The sequence below is a fragment of the Ranitomeya imitator genome, chromosome 5 (assembly GCF_032444005.1).
Source record: "Ranitomeya imitator isolate aRanImi1 chromosome 5, aRanImi1.pri, whole genome shotgun sequence".
Classification (NCBI taxonomy): domain Eukaryota; kingdom Metazoa; phylum Chordata; class Amphibia; order Anura; family Dendrobatidae; genus Ranitomeya; species Ranitomeya imitator.
The window spans coordinates 297,706,217-297,721,917 of NC_091286.1; the positions used below are offsets into that span (position 1 = coordinate 297,706,217).

Consider the following 15,701-nt stretch of genomic DNA (forward strand, 5'->3'; position numbering starts at 1 on the left):
TCTACTTTATCCACCTCTGTCCTTGTAAATCAATCCTCTAAATTGCATACCATACCATGTGTCTCCTTCTTCCTCCTTGCTGGTGTGTTTTACTTACCCGTACGCGCTTACTCGTCGCTTTGTTTCCTCCCAGGACCTGCGCACAGCACACAAGACTCCTAGAAGTGTGCTTAGGGCGCACCCTTCCGGCCTTTTAAAGGGCCAGCATGTGCTGCTAAAATGTCATCAGCTAATAGCTGGGAAATGTCTGATATTAAATATTGGGAGGTGCCTAAGCAACTTCAGTTATCAGACTTTATCCTGTTAGCTAGTTGCAAGGTCCCTGTACCTGTGCTCTCAATATTTGATTCTGTCCATCCTGCCTACCTGATCCTTTCCACTTTGTCTACACCTGATCCTGCTCGTCCTTCTGTACCTAATCCTGAACCCATCCTGCTTGTGCCCAGTCCTGTTCCAGATCTGTCTGAATCCACACCTGTGTACCTGCACCAGTGATCCCGTAACTGTGGCTGCCATGTGTTCCTGTCCCAGTCCTGCAGGTGCCTGATCCGCATCTGTCTACTTGCTGCATACATTCTGCTAACCAGTTCCTAGCCAGTCCTACTTCCCTGTCCCCTTGAGGGTCAGCTGCTGTGGCTTCAGGGTCCATCCTTGAGTAGTACCTGGCATCCACCACAGTTCAAGTCTAAGGCTAGGTTCAGATTGCGTTAGTGCAATCCGTTTAGCGCCTAGTGCTAGCGGATTGCGCTAACGCAATGTGATATAAAGGGGTCGCGTTAAACGTCCCCGCTCTCGCAGATCTGAGATCTGCGAGAGCGGAGAACGGACCGCGGGCGCGCCTCAGACGCTGCAAGCAGCGTCCGCGGCGCGCCACAAAACACCGGCACATCGCTAGCGCGTGCCGAAAATGGCACGCGCTAGTGATGCGCGTCCCCATTGCTGTTAATGGGCGCGCTAACGGACGCGTTGCACGGCGTTAATTTCGCCGTGCAACGCTGTCGGTTAGCGCGGTCCCATTAACGCAATGGGAACCTAGCCTAACCACATTATCAGGAGCTCAAGTGAAGAACCAGCTGTTTGCTTAGTTATGCACCTCCAGACTCTCTCTGGACCATGGTACAATGGTTCCACAACTACGTGCATGTAACTTGTTTGCGAAGGCCATTGAACCCACAGACTCTGATCCTCCAGTATCGGACCTATACCATGAGGTGACCCATCGATGAGATCAGCAAGATATCCTATCTTAACTACAGACTATTAATGCCCACCTGGATGCTTTGACAACAGCCACTGCATGTGCTTCGGTTTAAACTGTGGCAACCTCGGCAGTGACCATTCAGTCTGCAAATCATGCTTCAAATTCTTGATCCCAGATATTTGCACCATCCCGTTTTGACGGGGATCTGAAACAATACCGAGGTTTTATCAACCAGTTTCCCTCCGACCGAGTGAAGATAGCCTTTCTAATGTCCTAACTTGGAGGAGAGGCCCTGGTGTGGCTCAAACCCGTTGTGGGTGAGATGAGATGCGATAATCTCAGACCTGCAGACCTTCCTGGAGGTGTTCCGCAAGGTATTTAACGAACCAGGCCAAGTTAGTTTTGCTGCCTCATCCCTCCTCAGAGTTCTCCATGCCAGTCTGTTTGTAGACCAATATGCAGTCTGTTTCCGCACTCAAGCTTCTGAACTCGGCTGGGACAACAAGACACTGTTAGCCGCTTCCTGGGAAGGATTGTCTGAAAGGATCAATTATGAGCTAGCAAGATGAGACATTCCTACTACACTGGACAATCTAGGTTTCCTGGCCATCCGAATCGACCTCCCGTTTCAGAATAACTCCCGAGAAACTGTGTGTGAAAGAAAACCGCTTCCTCTTGTCCCGTCCTTCCAAAGGCCACTCACTCTTTAGCCTACTGCTCCCACACCATCTCTTGAATCTATGTAAGTTGACAATGTGGAGCTGGCTCAGCAAAGGCAAGAGATTCATCGAGCCAACAGCTTGTGTTTCTCTTGTGGAGAAACCGGTCATCTCATTCTCTCGTGTCCCAAGAAGTCGAAAAACTCCCAAGCCTAGAGCCATTAAGAGAGGCTACCCTGGGTGAGTGCAATTCCTCTCCGCCATTGATCTTGACCGTATGATTGACTTGTGGAGGTTCCCGATTTGTTGAGACAGCATATCTGGATTCCGGTGCAACAGGGAACTTCATACATCATTCAGGGGTAGATTGCTACCAGATCCCTGTTCGACAACTCCAAAATCCGTTGCGGGTGTCCTCTGTCCATGGGAAGCACATATCAGTAGCCATTCGAGTGGTCATTGAGCAGGTGGAGCTTTGGATAGGAATGCAGCACGCTGAGTAGATCGCCTTCTATGTACTTCCTAGACCTGTCTTGCCTGCTTCTTTTGGGTCCTCCATGGCTCCGCATGCATGAACTTGACTGGAGATCTGGAGTGGTGCTTCGATGGGGTCATTCTTGTCATGAGAAGTGTCTTGCACCTATATAACTGGCCCAGCTGCCGGTAGCACCATCTTCTGTCGGGATTACCAACTGACTACTGGTAATATGCGGATGTCTGCAACAAGAAAGAAGTAGAGACGTTCCCTCCACATAGGCTGTACCACTGACCTATAGAACTGCTTCCAGGATACTCACCTCCACAAAGCCATATTTATCCCCTGTCCCAGGTGGAGACTCTAGCCATGTCTTAGTATGTTAAGGAGAATTTGGCTAGGGGGTTTCAATCACAAGTCCGCATCTCCAGCTGGAGACTGCTTCCTTTTTGTAAAGAAAAAGGATGGGACCCTCCAACCTTGCACTGATTGTAGGGTTCTCAATCAGATCACTGATAAGTATCTGTTGCCGTTGATTCCAGAGTTGTTCGACCACCTCTGAGGTGCTAGGATCTTTACCAAACTGGATCTGTGAGGAGCATACATTCTCATCCGGATATATTGAGGAGATGAGTGGAAGATGGCTTTCATCACCCGGGACGGAGATTATGAATACAGAGTTATGCCATTTGGGCTCAGCAATGCCCCAGCTGTCTTCCAAGAATTTTTGAACGACATCTTTCTAGATCTCCTGTATGTTTATGTCATGATCTACCTGGACGATATCTTGATCTTCTCTCCAGATCTGCCCTTGCATAGGCGGAACGTTCACCAAGCCCTGCAGTGACTTGGAGAGAAACCCCTGTAAGCTACATTTGAGAAATGTGTGTTTGAACAGCCTTCTCTGCTTTTCCTACGTTATATAATCTCGGACTGGAGATGGATCCGGAGAAGTTGTCTTCCTTCTTCAAGTGGCCGCGTCCTGACTCTGTTAAACCTATCCAGCGTTTCCTAGGATTCGCCAAGTACTACCAACAATTCATTCTGCATTTTTTGTCCTGGACCGCTCTACTCTTCTCCATAATCCATAAGGGCGCCAATCCGAAGATAAGGACTCCAGAGGCTAAGAACGCTTTTCTTTCCCTGAAACAAGTCTTCTCCTCTGCTCCAGTATTAGATCGACCAAGGCTGATGCACTTTCCCGATCCTTCCTTCCCACTGACCAAAAGGAGGAACCTCAACTCATCATCGAGCCATCCAAGCCACATGGTTACTGTGGCTCCAGTAAACCTGTCCCAAATTCTGCCTGTTATCAGAATCAGACAAGAGGCGAGTTCTGCATTGCGGCCACTCCTCCAGGGAGGACTGTCATTCTTGGCAGAAAAACTTTGCAGCTCATATATCGTCAATACTGGTGGTCTACCATGCGTAAGGAAATCATGGATTTCCTTTCCTCCTGCCCTTGCTAGACAACTCCCATCCGAGTGACTCCTACCACTTCCTGTGCCCTTGATGTCTTGGCAGCATATTGCCTTAGACTTTATCACAGATCTTCCTGTGTCCTTGGGCTGTTCCAGCATCTGGGTAGTGGTGGATCGCTTCTTAAAGATGGCACATTTCACCCCATTACCAGGCCTTCCGTCCGCTCCGAAACTTGCGGAGAAATTAATCCATCACATATTCCGCCTTCACGGATTCCTTCACCACATTGTATTTGACCAAGGTGTCCAGTTTACATATTCAAACACTAGGGAGTTTTGTGCAAGCTTTTGAACTTAGTCCTGGATTTCTCGTCTGCATACCACCCTCAATCCAACGGACAAGAGGAGAGAATCAATCAGATTCCAGCTAGCTTCCTGTGGCACTTCACAAAAGCACATGACGACAATTGGGTCAACCTCTTGCCATGGGCAGAGTTCTTCTATACCACATAAGTGAATCTTCTGCGAGTTCTTCATTTTTTATGTTGTTTTTGGGCAACAGCCAGGACTTCCTCTTCCAGTGATGGCCGCTTCTGGCGTACCACCTGCCGATGCCCTTTCAATGGATTTCTCAAAGATATGGGAGGACATTAAAGTCACTAAAGAAAAATCGTCTGAGCGTATGAAGAAGCATGCGGACAAGAAATGTTTGGATCCCCCTTTGTATCTTCCAGGGGATAAGGTATTGCTATCTTCCAAGTACATCTGTCTCAAGATCCCATCCTACAAGTTTAGTTCTCGCTTCATTGTTCCCTTTCAAAGTCCTCAAAAAATGAATGCCTTATCCTATGAGCTGAAACTGCCAGCCTGCTTACGAATACCCAATTCCTTCCACGTGTCCCCACTGAAGCCTGTCATCTTAAGTCCCTTTTTCGAGGATCCTGGTGCTACGCCTTCTCCCATTAGCCCTGAGGATGTCTTTTAGATGATGAATATCCTGGCCATGAAAAGTGTGAGAGGGAAGACATTTTTCTTAATCGATTCGAAGGGATTTAGACCTGAAGAAAGGTCTTGGACGCCCAAAGAAAATGCGTATTCTCCACTTCTTCAGAAATTTCTGGTGAGCTTGAAGAAAGAGCGTAAGGAGGGAGTACTGTTAGCGCAGCGACGGCACCCCTGCACCCCCTCATGCAGGGATGCTGGTGTGTTTACTTATCCGACCGTGCTCTCTTGTCATTTTGTTTTCTCCCAGCACCTGGCAGTGTGCTTAGAATGTCCCCACCTTGGTTCAAGTCTAATCACACCATCAGGGGCTCTAGTGAAGTATCAGGTTTAGTTATGTTATGCTTCGTTACGCCCCTCCAGGTTCTCTCCGTACCTTGGCACCGTGGTTCCACAACCACTTGAGTAACACATAATATGGCGATGGTAACATCCAAAATCTGCACCTTTTGAAACATGACCCTGCTCATCCATGGGTGAACATGCATAAATCATGTATGTTCATTACTTGTTATCTACTTAGCAGAAATTCCCTTTCTGTAGTGATACTTAAGCTCACCTCTGTTCAGTATAAGAATTCAGGACAATAACCCATCGGCTTGTGTAATGACCTATGACCTATCTGGTGACCATGGCACGTTGCTTCCAGATTCGGTAATGTTCTTATGGCAGTGGTGTCTGGTTTATGAGCAGTCTTTTAGAAAGAAAATCTAAACTTGTATATATTTAATAAAATAAACCTTACCATCCCAAGATGAGAACAAAATAATATGGACCTCCCCATGTAGTAACCAAAGTTTATTTTTAAATGTTTTATCATTACAATTTCAGATTTGATGCCATTCTTGATAACATTGGAGGAACTAGTGAAGAATTGGCTGTTCAGTTTCTAAAACCATGGTCTGGAGCAACATATGTCACCCTGGTCACCCCTTTCTTGTATAACAACGACCAGCTGGGAATAGCAGATGGCATGATGCGTACAGGTGTTACGCTGGCATCAAAAGTAATGAAGGTAATATTTCCCATTTCTGAATAATCAAAATGTAGATCTGTGCAAAGTGCTGACAAGAATATTTGCTATACAGTGGGAAAATAAGTATTTAATACACAGCCAACTTTGCAAGTTTTCCCACCTACAAAGAATGGAGAGGTCTGTAATTTTTTTTATCATAGATACACTTCAACTGTGAGACAGAATCAAAAAATAAAAACCAGAAAATCTGATTGTATGATTTTTACATAAATAATTTGCATTTTATTTTATGAAAACAGTATTTGGTACAATAGAAAAACAGAACTTAATATTTGGTACAGAAACCTTTTGTTTTTCAGTTGCAGAGGTCAGACGTTTCTTGCAGTTCTTCACCAAGTTTGCACACACTGCAGCAGGGATTTTGGCCCACTCCTCCATACAGATTTTCTCCCTCCAAAGATTTTCTATTGGGTTCAAGGCTAGAGACTGGCTAGGCAACTACAGGGCCTTGAAATGCTTCTTATAGAACCACCCCGTACTTGCCCTGGCTGTGTGTTTCGTGTCATTGTCATGATTGAAGACCCAGCCACGACCCATCTTCAATATATTGCTGAGAGAAGGAGCTTGTTGGCCCAAATCTTGCCCTACATGACCCCATCCATGCTCCCTTCAATACGGTGCAGTTGTCCTGTCCCCGTTGCAGAAAAGCACCCCTAAAGTATGATGCTTCCCCCACCATGCTTCTCGGTTGGGACGGTGTTTTGGGGGTTGTACTCATCCTTATTCTTCCTACAAACACGGCGAGTGAGTTAACACCAAAAAGTTCTATTTTGGTCTCATATGACCACATGACCTTCTCCCATGTCTCCTCTGGATCATCCACATGGTCATTGACAAACTTCAAATGGGAATGGACATGTGCTGGTGCGAGCAGGTGGACCTTGTGTGCCCTGCAGGATTTTATTCCATGACGGCGTAGTGTGTTGCTAACAGGAATGTTTGAGCTTGTGGTCCCAGCTCTCTTCAGGTCATTGACCAGGTTCTTCCGTGTATTTCTATTCTTATTCCTGACCTTTCTCAGACGCATCCTTACCCCACAAGGCGAGATACCGCATGGAATCCCAGATCGAGGAAAATTGACAGTCATCCTGTGTTTCTTCCATTTTCTAATAATTGTGCCAACAGTTGTTGCCTTCTCACCAAGCTGCTTGCCTATTGTCCTGTAGCCCTTCCAGCCTTGTGGAGGTATACAATTTTTCCCTCCTGTCATTAGGCAGCTCTTTGGTTTTTGCCTAGGTGGAGAGGTTGGAGTGTGATTGAGTGTGTGGACAGGTGTCTTTTATACAGGTAACGAGTTCAAATAGGTGCAATTAATACAGGTAATGAGTGCAGATTAGGAGGGCTTCTTAAAGATAAACTAACAGATCTGTGAGAGCCAGAATTCTTGCTGGTTGATAGGTGATCAAATACTTATTTCATGCAATAAAATTAAATTTAAGTATTTAAAAATCATACAATGTGATTTTCTGTTTTTTATTTTTAGATTTTATCTCACAGTTGAAATGTACCTGATGATAAAAATTACAGACCTCTCCATTCTTTGTAGGTGGGAAAATTGGCAGTATATCAAATACTTATTTTCCCTACTGTATGTGCACAGGTAGCATTATACTGGTTGTAGTACAACGCCTAAGATGTAGTAAGGCTCAGGCCATTTCTTTCTTTTCTAGCACTACTACAAAGGAATCCACTACCGATGGGGATTCTTTGCTCCCAGTGGTCCAACACTAGATGAAATAGGAGAGCTCGTTGACGCTGGCAAGGTATGTGGCAGTTCTAACTAGTCATAGACCTTTATGTTGTTGTGCGGTGTTATGTCATAAAAACATTCGTGAGCAAATACTTGATGGCGCTGAATTACAGCGCCACTGTGCAATGCGCATGCATGAGGAATGGCTCATGATTGGATGGTCGAAGGACTATGCACAAAGATATCTGTCAAATTGGCTGCTTCCATAGCATTTGTTTGACAACTTAATTTGTCAGTCAAACAATATGGTAAGAGTACATTCTCGTTGGTTAGTAACTAATAAACCTCCAGTGATGCCCTAATGACGCCCTAACAGAGGTTTTATAACTTCAGTGCACAACAGATATACCATACTTTGCCACACTTACCCTTTCCCTGATGAAGCAGGTTTAACCAGTGAAACATATTTGGGGGGGGGGGAAGAATTAGTATTTTAAACAGACAGGATTAAGGATGTCTTCATTTAAGACCAGATAGATTACAGCAAATGGCAACCTACATGCATATATAAATCTAATAGTAAGTTAGATAGTCGCTATTCCTGCATATTTCTCCTTCGCCTCATTGGGGGACACAGACCGTGGGTGTATGCTGCTGCCAATAGGAGGCTGACACTAAGTGATACAAAAAAAGTTAGCTCCTCCCCTGCAGTATACACCCTCCTGCTGGCTCTCAGCTCCTCCCCTGCAGTATACACCCTCCTGCTGGCTCTCAGCTCCTCCCCTGCAGTATACACCCTCCTGCTGGCTCTCGGCTCCTCCCCTGCAGTATACACCCTCCTGCTGGCTCTCGGCTCCTCCCCTGCAGTATACACCCTCCTGCCGGCTCTCCGCTCCTCCCCTGCAGTATACACCCTCCTGCTGGCTCTCGGCTCCTCCCTGCAGTATACACCCTCCTGCTGGCTCTCGGCTCCTCCCTGCAGTATACACCCTCCTGCTGGCTCTCGGCTCCTCCCCTGCAGTATACACCCTCCTGCTGGCTCTCAGCTCCTCCCCTGCAGTATACACCCTCCTGCTGGCTCTCAGCTCCTCCCCTGCAGTATATACCCTCCTGCTGGCTCTCAGCTCCTCCCCTGCAGTATACACCCTCCTGCTGGCTCTCAGCTCCTCCCCTGCAGTATACACCCTCCTGCTGGCTCTCAGCTCCTCCCCTGCAGTATACACCCTCCTGCTGGCTCTCGGCTCCTCCCCTGCAGTATAAACCCTCCTGCTGGCTCTCTGCTCCTCCCCTGCAGTATACACCCTCCTGCTGGCTCTCGGCTCCTCCCTGCAGTATACACCCTCCTGCTGGCTCTCGGCTCCTCCCCTGCAGTATACACCCTCCTGCTGGCTCTCGGCTCCTCCCCTGCAGTATATACCCTCCTGCTGGCTCTCGGCTCCTCCCTGCAGTATACACCCTCCTGCTGGCTCTCCGCTCCTCCCCTGCAGTATACACCCTCCTGCTGGCTCTCGGCTCCTCCCCTGCAGTATACACCCTCCTGCTGGCTCTCGGCTCCTCCCCTGCAGTATACACCCTCCTGCTGGCTCTCGGCTCCTCCCCTGCAGTATACACCCTCCTGCTGGCTCTCGGCTCCTCCCCTGCAGTATACACCCTCCTGCTGGCTCTCGGCTCCTCCCCTGCAGTATACACCCTCCTGCTGGCTCTCGGCTCCTCCCCTGCAGTATACACCCTCCTGCTGGCTCTCGGCTCCTCCCCTGCAGTATACACCCTCCTGCTGGCTCTCGGCTCCTCCCCTGCAGTATACACCCTCATGCTGGCTCTCAGCTCCTCCCCTGCAGTATACACCCTCCTGCTGGCTCTCGGCTCCTCCCCTGCAGTATACACCTTCCTGCTGGCTCTCGGCTCCTCCCCTGCAGTATATACCCTCCTGCTGGCTCTCGGCTCCTCCCCTGCAGTATACACCCTCCTGCTGGCTCTCGGCTCCTCCCCTGCAGTATACACCTTCCTGCTGGCTCTCAGCTCCTCCCCTGCAGTATACACCTTCCTGCTGGCTTTCGGCTCCTCCCCTGCAGTATATACCCTCCTGCTGGCTCTCGGCTCCTCCCCTGCAGTATACACCCTCCTGCTGGCTCTCAGCTAACCAGTTCTTGCTTAGTGTCTGTAGGAGGCACATGGGTCTGTTTTAGACCCCAACGTTTTTATTTTATTGTTTACTTTTCTGTAAATTTTTATTTTTTAATTAACGGAGTGAAGGGGGCGACGGTTCCTTTCAAGGTTCCGATCTCCCCCGAACCATCAACAGGCGAGCACGGCGAGTATACCTCCCCGTACCCTCTCCTGCGACGTGGGAAGCCGTGCCTGAGCTCACTTCAGGGGCGACGGTTCCTTCACGGTCCCGATCTCCCCACACCAGCAGCAGGCGACCACATGGAGTGTCGCCTCCATGTATCCTCTCCTGGAGCCAGGCCTAATGCCGGACAACTGGCCCTGTCCACCCGGACTGAACTCCGTGGCTGTACAGAGGCCCCTCTCTATGGCGTCCGAGCGGCCCCCACTGTCCCACCACTGTGAAAGCGGATGGCACAAGGAGGCGGACGGTTCCTCTCCACCTCCCTCACAAACGGATGATGGATTGAGGCTTATCCCTGCACCGTCCACGCTGCACAGAACAGCGCTGAAACCCACATCCGCGGCGGCTCCATGCCGGGACGCGCACCAATGGTGAGTGGATCCATCTTCAGTGGGATATCCACATGCTGACAGGCAGCCTCAGCCACTTCCCTGTGGCCCACCTCTCTGAGGTAACGCTCTGGATGGCTGCAAAAATTTAGTCCCCGGCTTCGGCCGATTTGTAGGCCGCATCCTGGAAGTCTTGCCTGGAACGCCCCGCTGGTGTCGCCCGCCGGCTACAGAAATTTAGGCCCCGGCTTGGGCCTATTCAACATCGTGTTTGTGGCTCCGCCCCCCAAATTGGCGCTTCTCGCTCTCTGCGAGATTTTATCAACTCTGCAGCTCCCGGTGGCCATCTTGGTCCACCCGGCCAGCTCACACTGGGGTGACAGTATTTTTGCATTAAAGGGGCACATCGACTCTACATCAGTACCCGGGTAAGGAAGTACCTGGTCTTAAAGGGTATTCCCAGTCTTAAAGGCGCATGACCAGTATTCCCTGGTCTTAAAGGCGCATGACCAGTATTCCCTGGTCTTAAAGGCGCATGACCAGTATTCCCTGGTCTTAAAGGCGCACGACCAGTATTCTCTGGTCTTAAAGGTGCACGACCAGAATTCTCTGGTCTTAAAGGTGCACGACCAGTATTCTCTGGTCTTAAAGGTGCACGACCAGTATTCTCTGGTCTTAAAGGTGCACGACCAGTATTCTCTGGTCTTAAAGGTGCACGACCAGTATTCTCTGGTCTTAAAGGTGCACGACCAGTATTCTCTGGTCTTAAATGTGCACGGCCAGTATTCTCTGGTCTTAAAGGTGCACGACCAGTATTCTCTGGTCTTAAAGGTGCACGACCAGTATTCTCTGGTCTTAAAGGTGCACGACCAGTATTCTCTGGTCTTAAAGGTGCACGACCAGTATTCTCTGGTCTTAAAGGTGCACGACCAGTATTCTCTGGTCTTAAAGGTGCACGACCAGTATTCTCTGGTCTTAAAGGTGCATGACCAGTATTCTCTGGTCTTAAAGGGCATGACCAGTATTCTCTGGTCTTAAAGGTGCATGACCAGTATTCTCTGGTCTTAAAGGTGCATGACCAGTATTCTCTGGTCTTAAAGGTGCATGACCAGTATTCTCTGGTCTTAAAGGTGCATGACCAGTATCCTCTGGTCTTAAAGGTGCATGACCTGTATTCTCTGGTCTTAAAGGTGCATGACCTGTATTCTCTGGTCTTAAAGGTGCATGACCAGTATTCTCTGGTCTTAAAGGTGCATGACCAGTATCCTCTGGTCTTAAAGGTGCATGACCAGTATCCTCTGGTCTTAAAGGTGCATGACCAGTATTCTCTGGTCTTAAAGGTGCATGACCAGTATTCTCTGGTCTTAAAGGTGCATGACCAGTATTCTCTGGTCTTAACCCCTTCCCGACCCATGACGCCACGTAGGCGTCATGAAAGTCGGTGCCAATCCGACCCATGACGCCTATCTGGCGTCATGGAAAGATCGCGTCCCTGCAGATCGGGTGAAAGGGTTAACTCCCATTTCACCCGATCTGCAGGGACAGGGGGAGTGGTAGTTTAGCCCAGGGGGGGTGGCTTCACCCCCCCGTGGCTACGATCGCTCTGATTGGCAGTTTCACTTTCAACAGCCAATCAGAGCGATTTGTAGTATTTCACCTATTATAACGGGTGAAATATTACAATCCAGCCATGGCCGATGCTGAAATACCATCGGCCATGGCTGGAAATACTAATGTGCCTCCACCTCACCGATCGCCCCCCCCAGCCCTCCGATCTGCCCGGTACACTGCCCCGCTCCCCTCCGTCCTGTGCTCCGCTCCCCCCCGTGCTCTTGTCCGCTCACCTCCCTGTGCTCCAGTCACCCCCCCTGCACTCCGGTCCACCACCCCCCCGTGCTCCGTTCCACCCCCCCGTGCTCCGTTCCACCCTCCCCGTGCGCCGTTCCACCCCTCCCGCGCTCCGATTCACCCCCCCATGCTCCGATCACCCACATTTGATAAATGATTTGATAAATCCGCAGTGCTAAACAGCTGCGGATTTATGGCGGATTTACCGCGTTTTTTCTGCGCATTTCACTGCGGTTTTACAACTGCAATTTTCTATTTGAGCAGTTGTAAAACCACTGCGGAATCCGCACAAAGAAGTGACATGCTGCGGAATGTAAACCGCTGCGTTTCCGTGCAGTTTTTCTGCAGCATGTGTACAGCGATTTTTGTTTCCCATGGGTTTGCATTGAACTGTAAACTCATGGGAAACTGCTGCGGATCCGCAGTGTTTTCCGCAGCGTGTGCACATACCTTTAGAATTAGGCTATGTGCCCACACTGCGGATTGGCCGCTGCGGATTCGCAGCAGTGTTTCATCAGGTTTACAGTACCAAGTAAACCTATGGAAAACCAAATCCGCTGTGCCCATGGTGCGGAAAATACAGCGCTGAAACGCTGCGTTGTATTTTCCGCAGCATGTCAATTCTTTGTGCGGATTCCGCAGCGTTTTACACCTGTTCCTCAATAGGAATCCGCAGGTGAAATCCGCACAAAAAACACTGGAAATTCGCGGAAAATCCGCCACTAAAACGCAGTGCCTTTTACCCGCGGATTTTTCAAAAATGATGCTGAAAAATCTCACACGAATCCGCAACGTGGGCACATAGCCTTAGGGTTAGGGTTGGGGTTAGGGTTGTGATTAGGGTTATGGCTACAGTTGGGATTAGGGTTAGGGGTGTGGGGGGGTTAGTGTTGGAGGTAGAATTGAGGGGTTTCCACTGTTTAGGCACATCAGGGGTCTCCAAACGCAACATGGCGCCACCATTGATTCCAGCCAATCTCGTATTCAAAAAGTCAAATGGTGCTCCCTCAATTCCGAGCCCCGACGTGTGCCCAAACAGTGGTTTACCCCCACATATGGGGTACCAGCGTACTCAGGATAAACTGCACAACAATTACTGGGGTCCAATTTATCCTGTTACCCTTGTGAAAATAAAAAAATGCTTGCTAAAACATCATTTTTGAGGAAAGAAAAATGATTTTTTATTTTCACGGCTCTGCGTTGTAAACGTCTGTGAAGCACTTGGGGGTTCAAAGTGCTCACCATATATCTAGATAAGTTCCTTGGGGGGTCTAGTTTCTAAAATGGGGTCACTTGTGGGGGGTTTCTACTGTTTAGGAACACCAGGGGCTCTGCAAACGCAACGTGACGCCCGCAGACCATTCCATCAAATTCTGCATTTCAAAACGTCACTACTTCAATTCCGAGCCCCGGCATGTGCCCAAACAGTAGTTTACCCCCACATATGGGGTATCACCGTACTCAGGAGAAACTGCAAAACAAATATTGGGGTCAAATTTCTCCTGTTACCCTTGGGAAAATTAAAAAATTCTGGGCTAAATAATTATTTTTGAGGAAAGAAAACGTATTTATTATTTTCACGGCTCTGTATTATAAACTTCTGTGAAGCACTTGGGGGTTCAAAGTGCTCACCACACATCTAGATAAGTTCCTTTCGGGGTCTAGTTTCCAAAATGGGGTCACTTGTGGGGGGCTTCTACTGTTAAGCCACATCGGGGGCTCTGCAAACGCGACATGGTGTCTGCTAACAATTGGAGCTAATTTTCCATTTAAAAAGCCAAATGGCGTGCCTTCCATTCCGAGCCCTGCCGTGCGCCTAAACAGTGGTTTACCCCCACATATGGGGTATCGGCGTACTCAGGACAAACTGGACAACAACAACATTTCGGGTCCAATTTCTCCTATTACCCTTGGCAAAATAGGAAATTCCAGGCTAAAAAATCATTTTTGAGGAAAGAAAAATTATTTTTTATTTTCATGGCTCTGCGTTATAAACTTCTGTGAAGCACCTGGGGGTTGAAAGTGCTCAATATGCATCTAGATAAGTTCCTTGGGGGGTCTAGTTTCCAAAATGGGGTCACTTGTGGGGGAGCGCCAATGTTTAGGCACACAGAGTCTCTCCAAACGCGACATGGTGTCCGCTAACGATGGAGATAATTTTCCATTCAAAAAGTCAAATGGCACGCCTTCCCTTCCGAGCCCTGCCGTGTGCCCAAACAGTGGTTTACCCCCACATATGAGGTATCGGTGTACTCGGGAGAAATTGCCCAACAAATTTTATGATCCATTTTATCCTATTGCCCATGTGAAAATGAAAAAATTGAGGCGAAAAGAATTTTTTGTGTGAAAAAAAAAGTACTTTTTCATTTTTACAGATCAATTTGTGAAGCACCTGGGGGTTTAAAGTGCTCAATATGCATCTAGATAAGTTCCTTGGGGGGTCTAGTTTCCAAAATGGGGTCACTTGTGGGGGAGCTCCAATTTTTAGGCACACGGGGGCTCTCCAAACGTGACATGGTGTCCGCTAAAGAGTGGAGCCAATTTTTTATTCAAAAAGTCAAATGGCGCTCCTTCCCTTCCAAGCCCTGCCGTGCGCCCAAACAGTGGTTTACCCCCACATATGAGGTATCAGCGTACTCAGGACAAATTGGACAACAACTTTCGTGGTTCAGTTTCTCCTTTTACCATTGGGAAAATAAAAAAATTGTTGCTAAAAGATAATTTTTGTGACTAAAAAGTTAAATGTTCATTTTTTCCTTCCATGTTGCTTCTGCTGCTGTGAAGCACCTGAAGGGTTAATAAACTTCTTGAATGTGGTTTTGAGTACCTTGAGGGGTGCAGTTTTTAGAATGGTGTCACTTTTGGGTATTTTCAGCCATATAGACCCCTCAAACTGACTTCAAATGTGAGGTGGTCCCTAAAAAAATGGTTTTGTAAATTTCGTTGTAAAAATGAGAAATCGCTGGTCAAATTTTAACCCTTATAACTTCCTAGCAAAAAAAAATTTTGTTTCCAAAATTGTGCTGATGTAAAGTATACATGTGGGAAATGTTATTTATTAACTATTTTGTGTCACATAACTCTCTAGTTTAACAGAATAAAAATTCAAAATGTGAAAATTGCGAAATTTTCAAAATTTTCGCCAAATTTCCGTTTTTATCACAAATAAACGCAGATTTTATTGACCTAAATTTACCACTAACATGAAGCCCAATATGTCACGAAAAAACAATCTCAGAACCGCTAGGATCCGTTGAAGCGTTCCTGAGTTATTACCTCATAAAGGGACACTGGTCAGAATTGCAAAAAACGGCAAGGTCTTTAAGGTCAAAATAGGCTGGGTCATGAAGGGGTTAAAGGTGCATGACCAGTATTCTCTGGTCTTAAAGGTGCATGACCAGTATTCTCTGGTCTTAAAGGTGCATGACCAGTATTCTCTGGTCTTAAAGGTACATGACCAGTATTCTCTGGTCTTAAAGGTGCATGACCAGTATTCTCTGGTCTTAAAGGTGCATGACCAGTATTCTCTGGTCTTAAAGGTGCATGACCAGTATTCCCTGGTCTTAAAGGCGCATGACCAGTATTCTCTGGTCTTAAAGGTGCATGACCAGTATTCTCTGGTCTTAAAGGTGCATGACCAGTATTCCCTGGTCTTAAAGGCGCATGACCAGTATTCTCTGGTCTTAGAGG

At 47.9% G+C, this 15,701-nt stretch overlaps 1 protein-coding gene across 1 annotated transcript in view; it reads left to right on the plus strand.

The window, feature by feature from the left end:
• RTN4IP1 (reticulon 4 interacting protein 1) overlaps positions 1-15,701 on the plus strand; it is a 70,186-nt gene that overhangs the window by 37,004 nt on the left and 17,481 nt on the right. The window contains exons 7-8 of the mRNA XM_069726283.1: positions 5,590-5,773; positions 7,465-7,557. Of these exons, the coding sequence (XP_069582384.1) occupies positions 5,590-5,773; positions 7,465-7,557 (277 nt within the window). The remainder of the gene's footprint in view (positions 1-5,589; positions 5,774-7,464; positions 7,558-15,701) is intronic.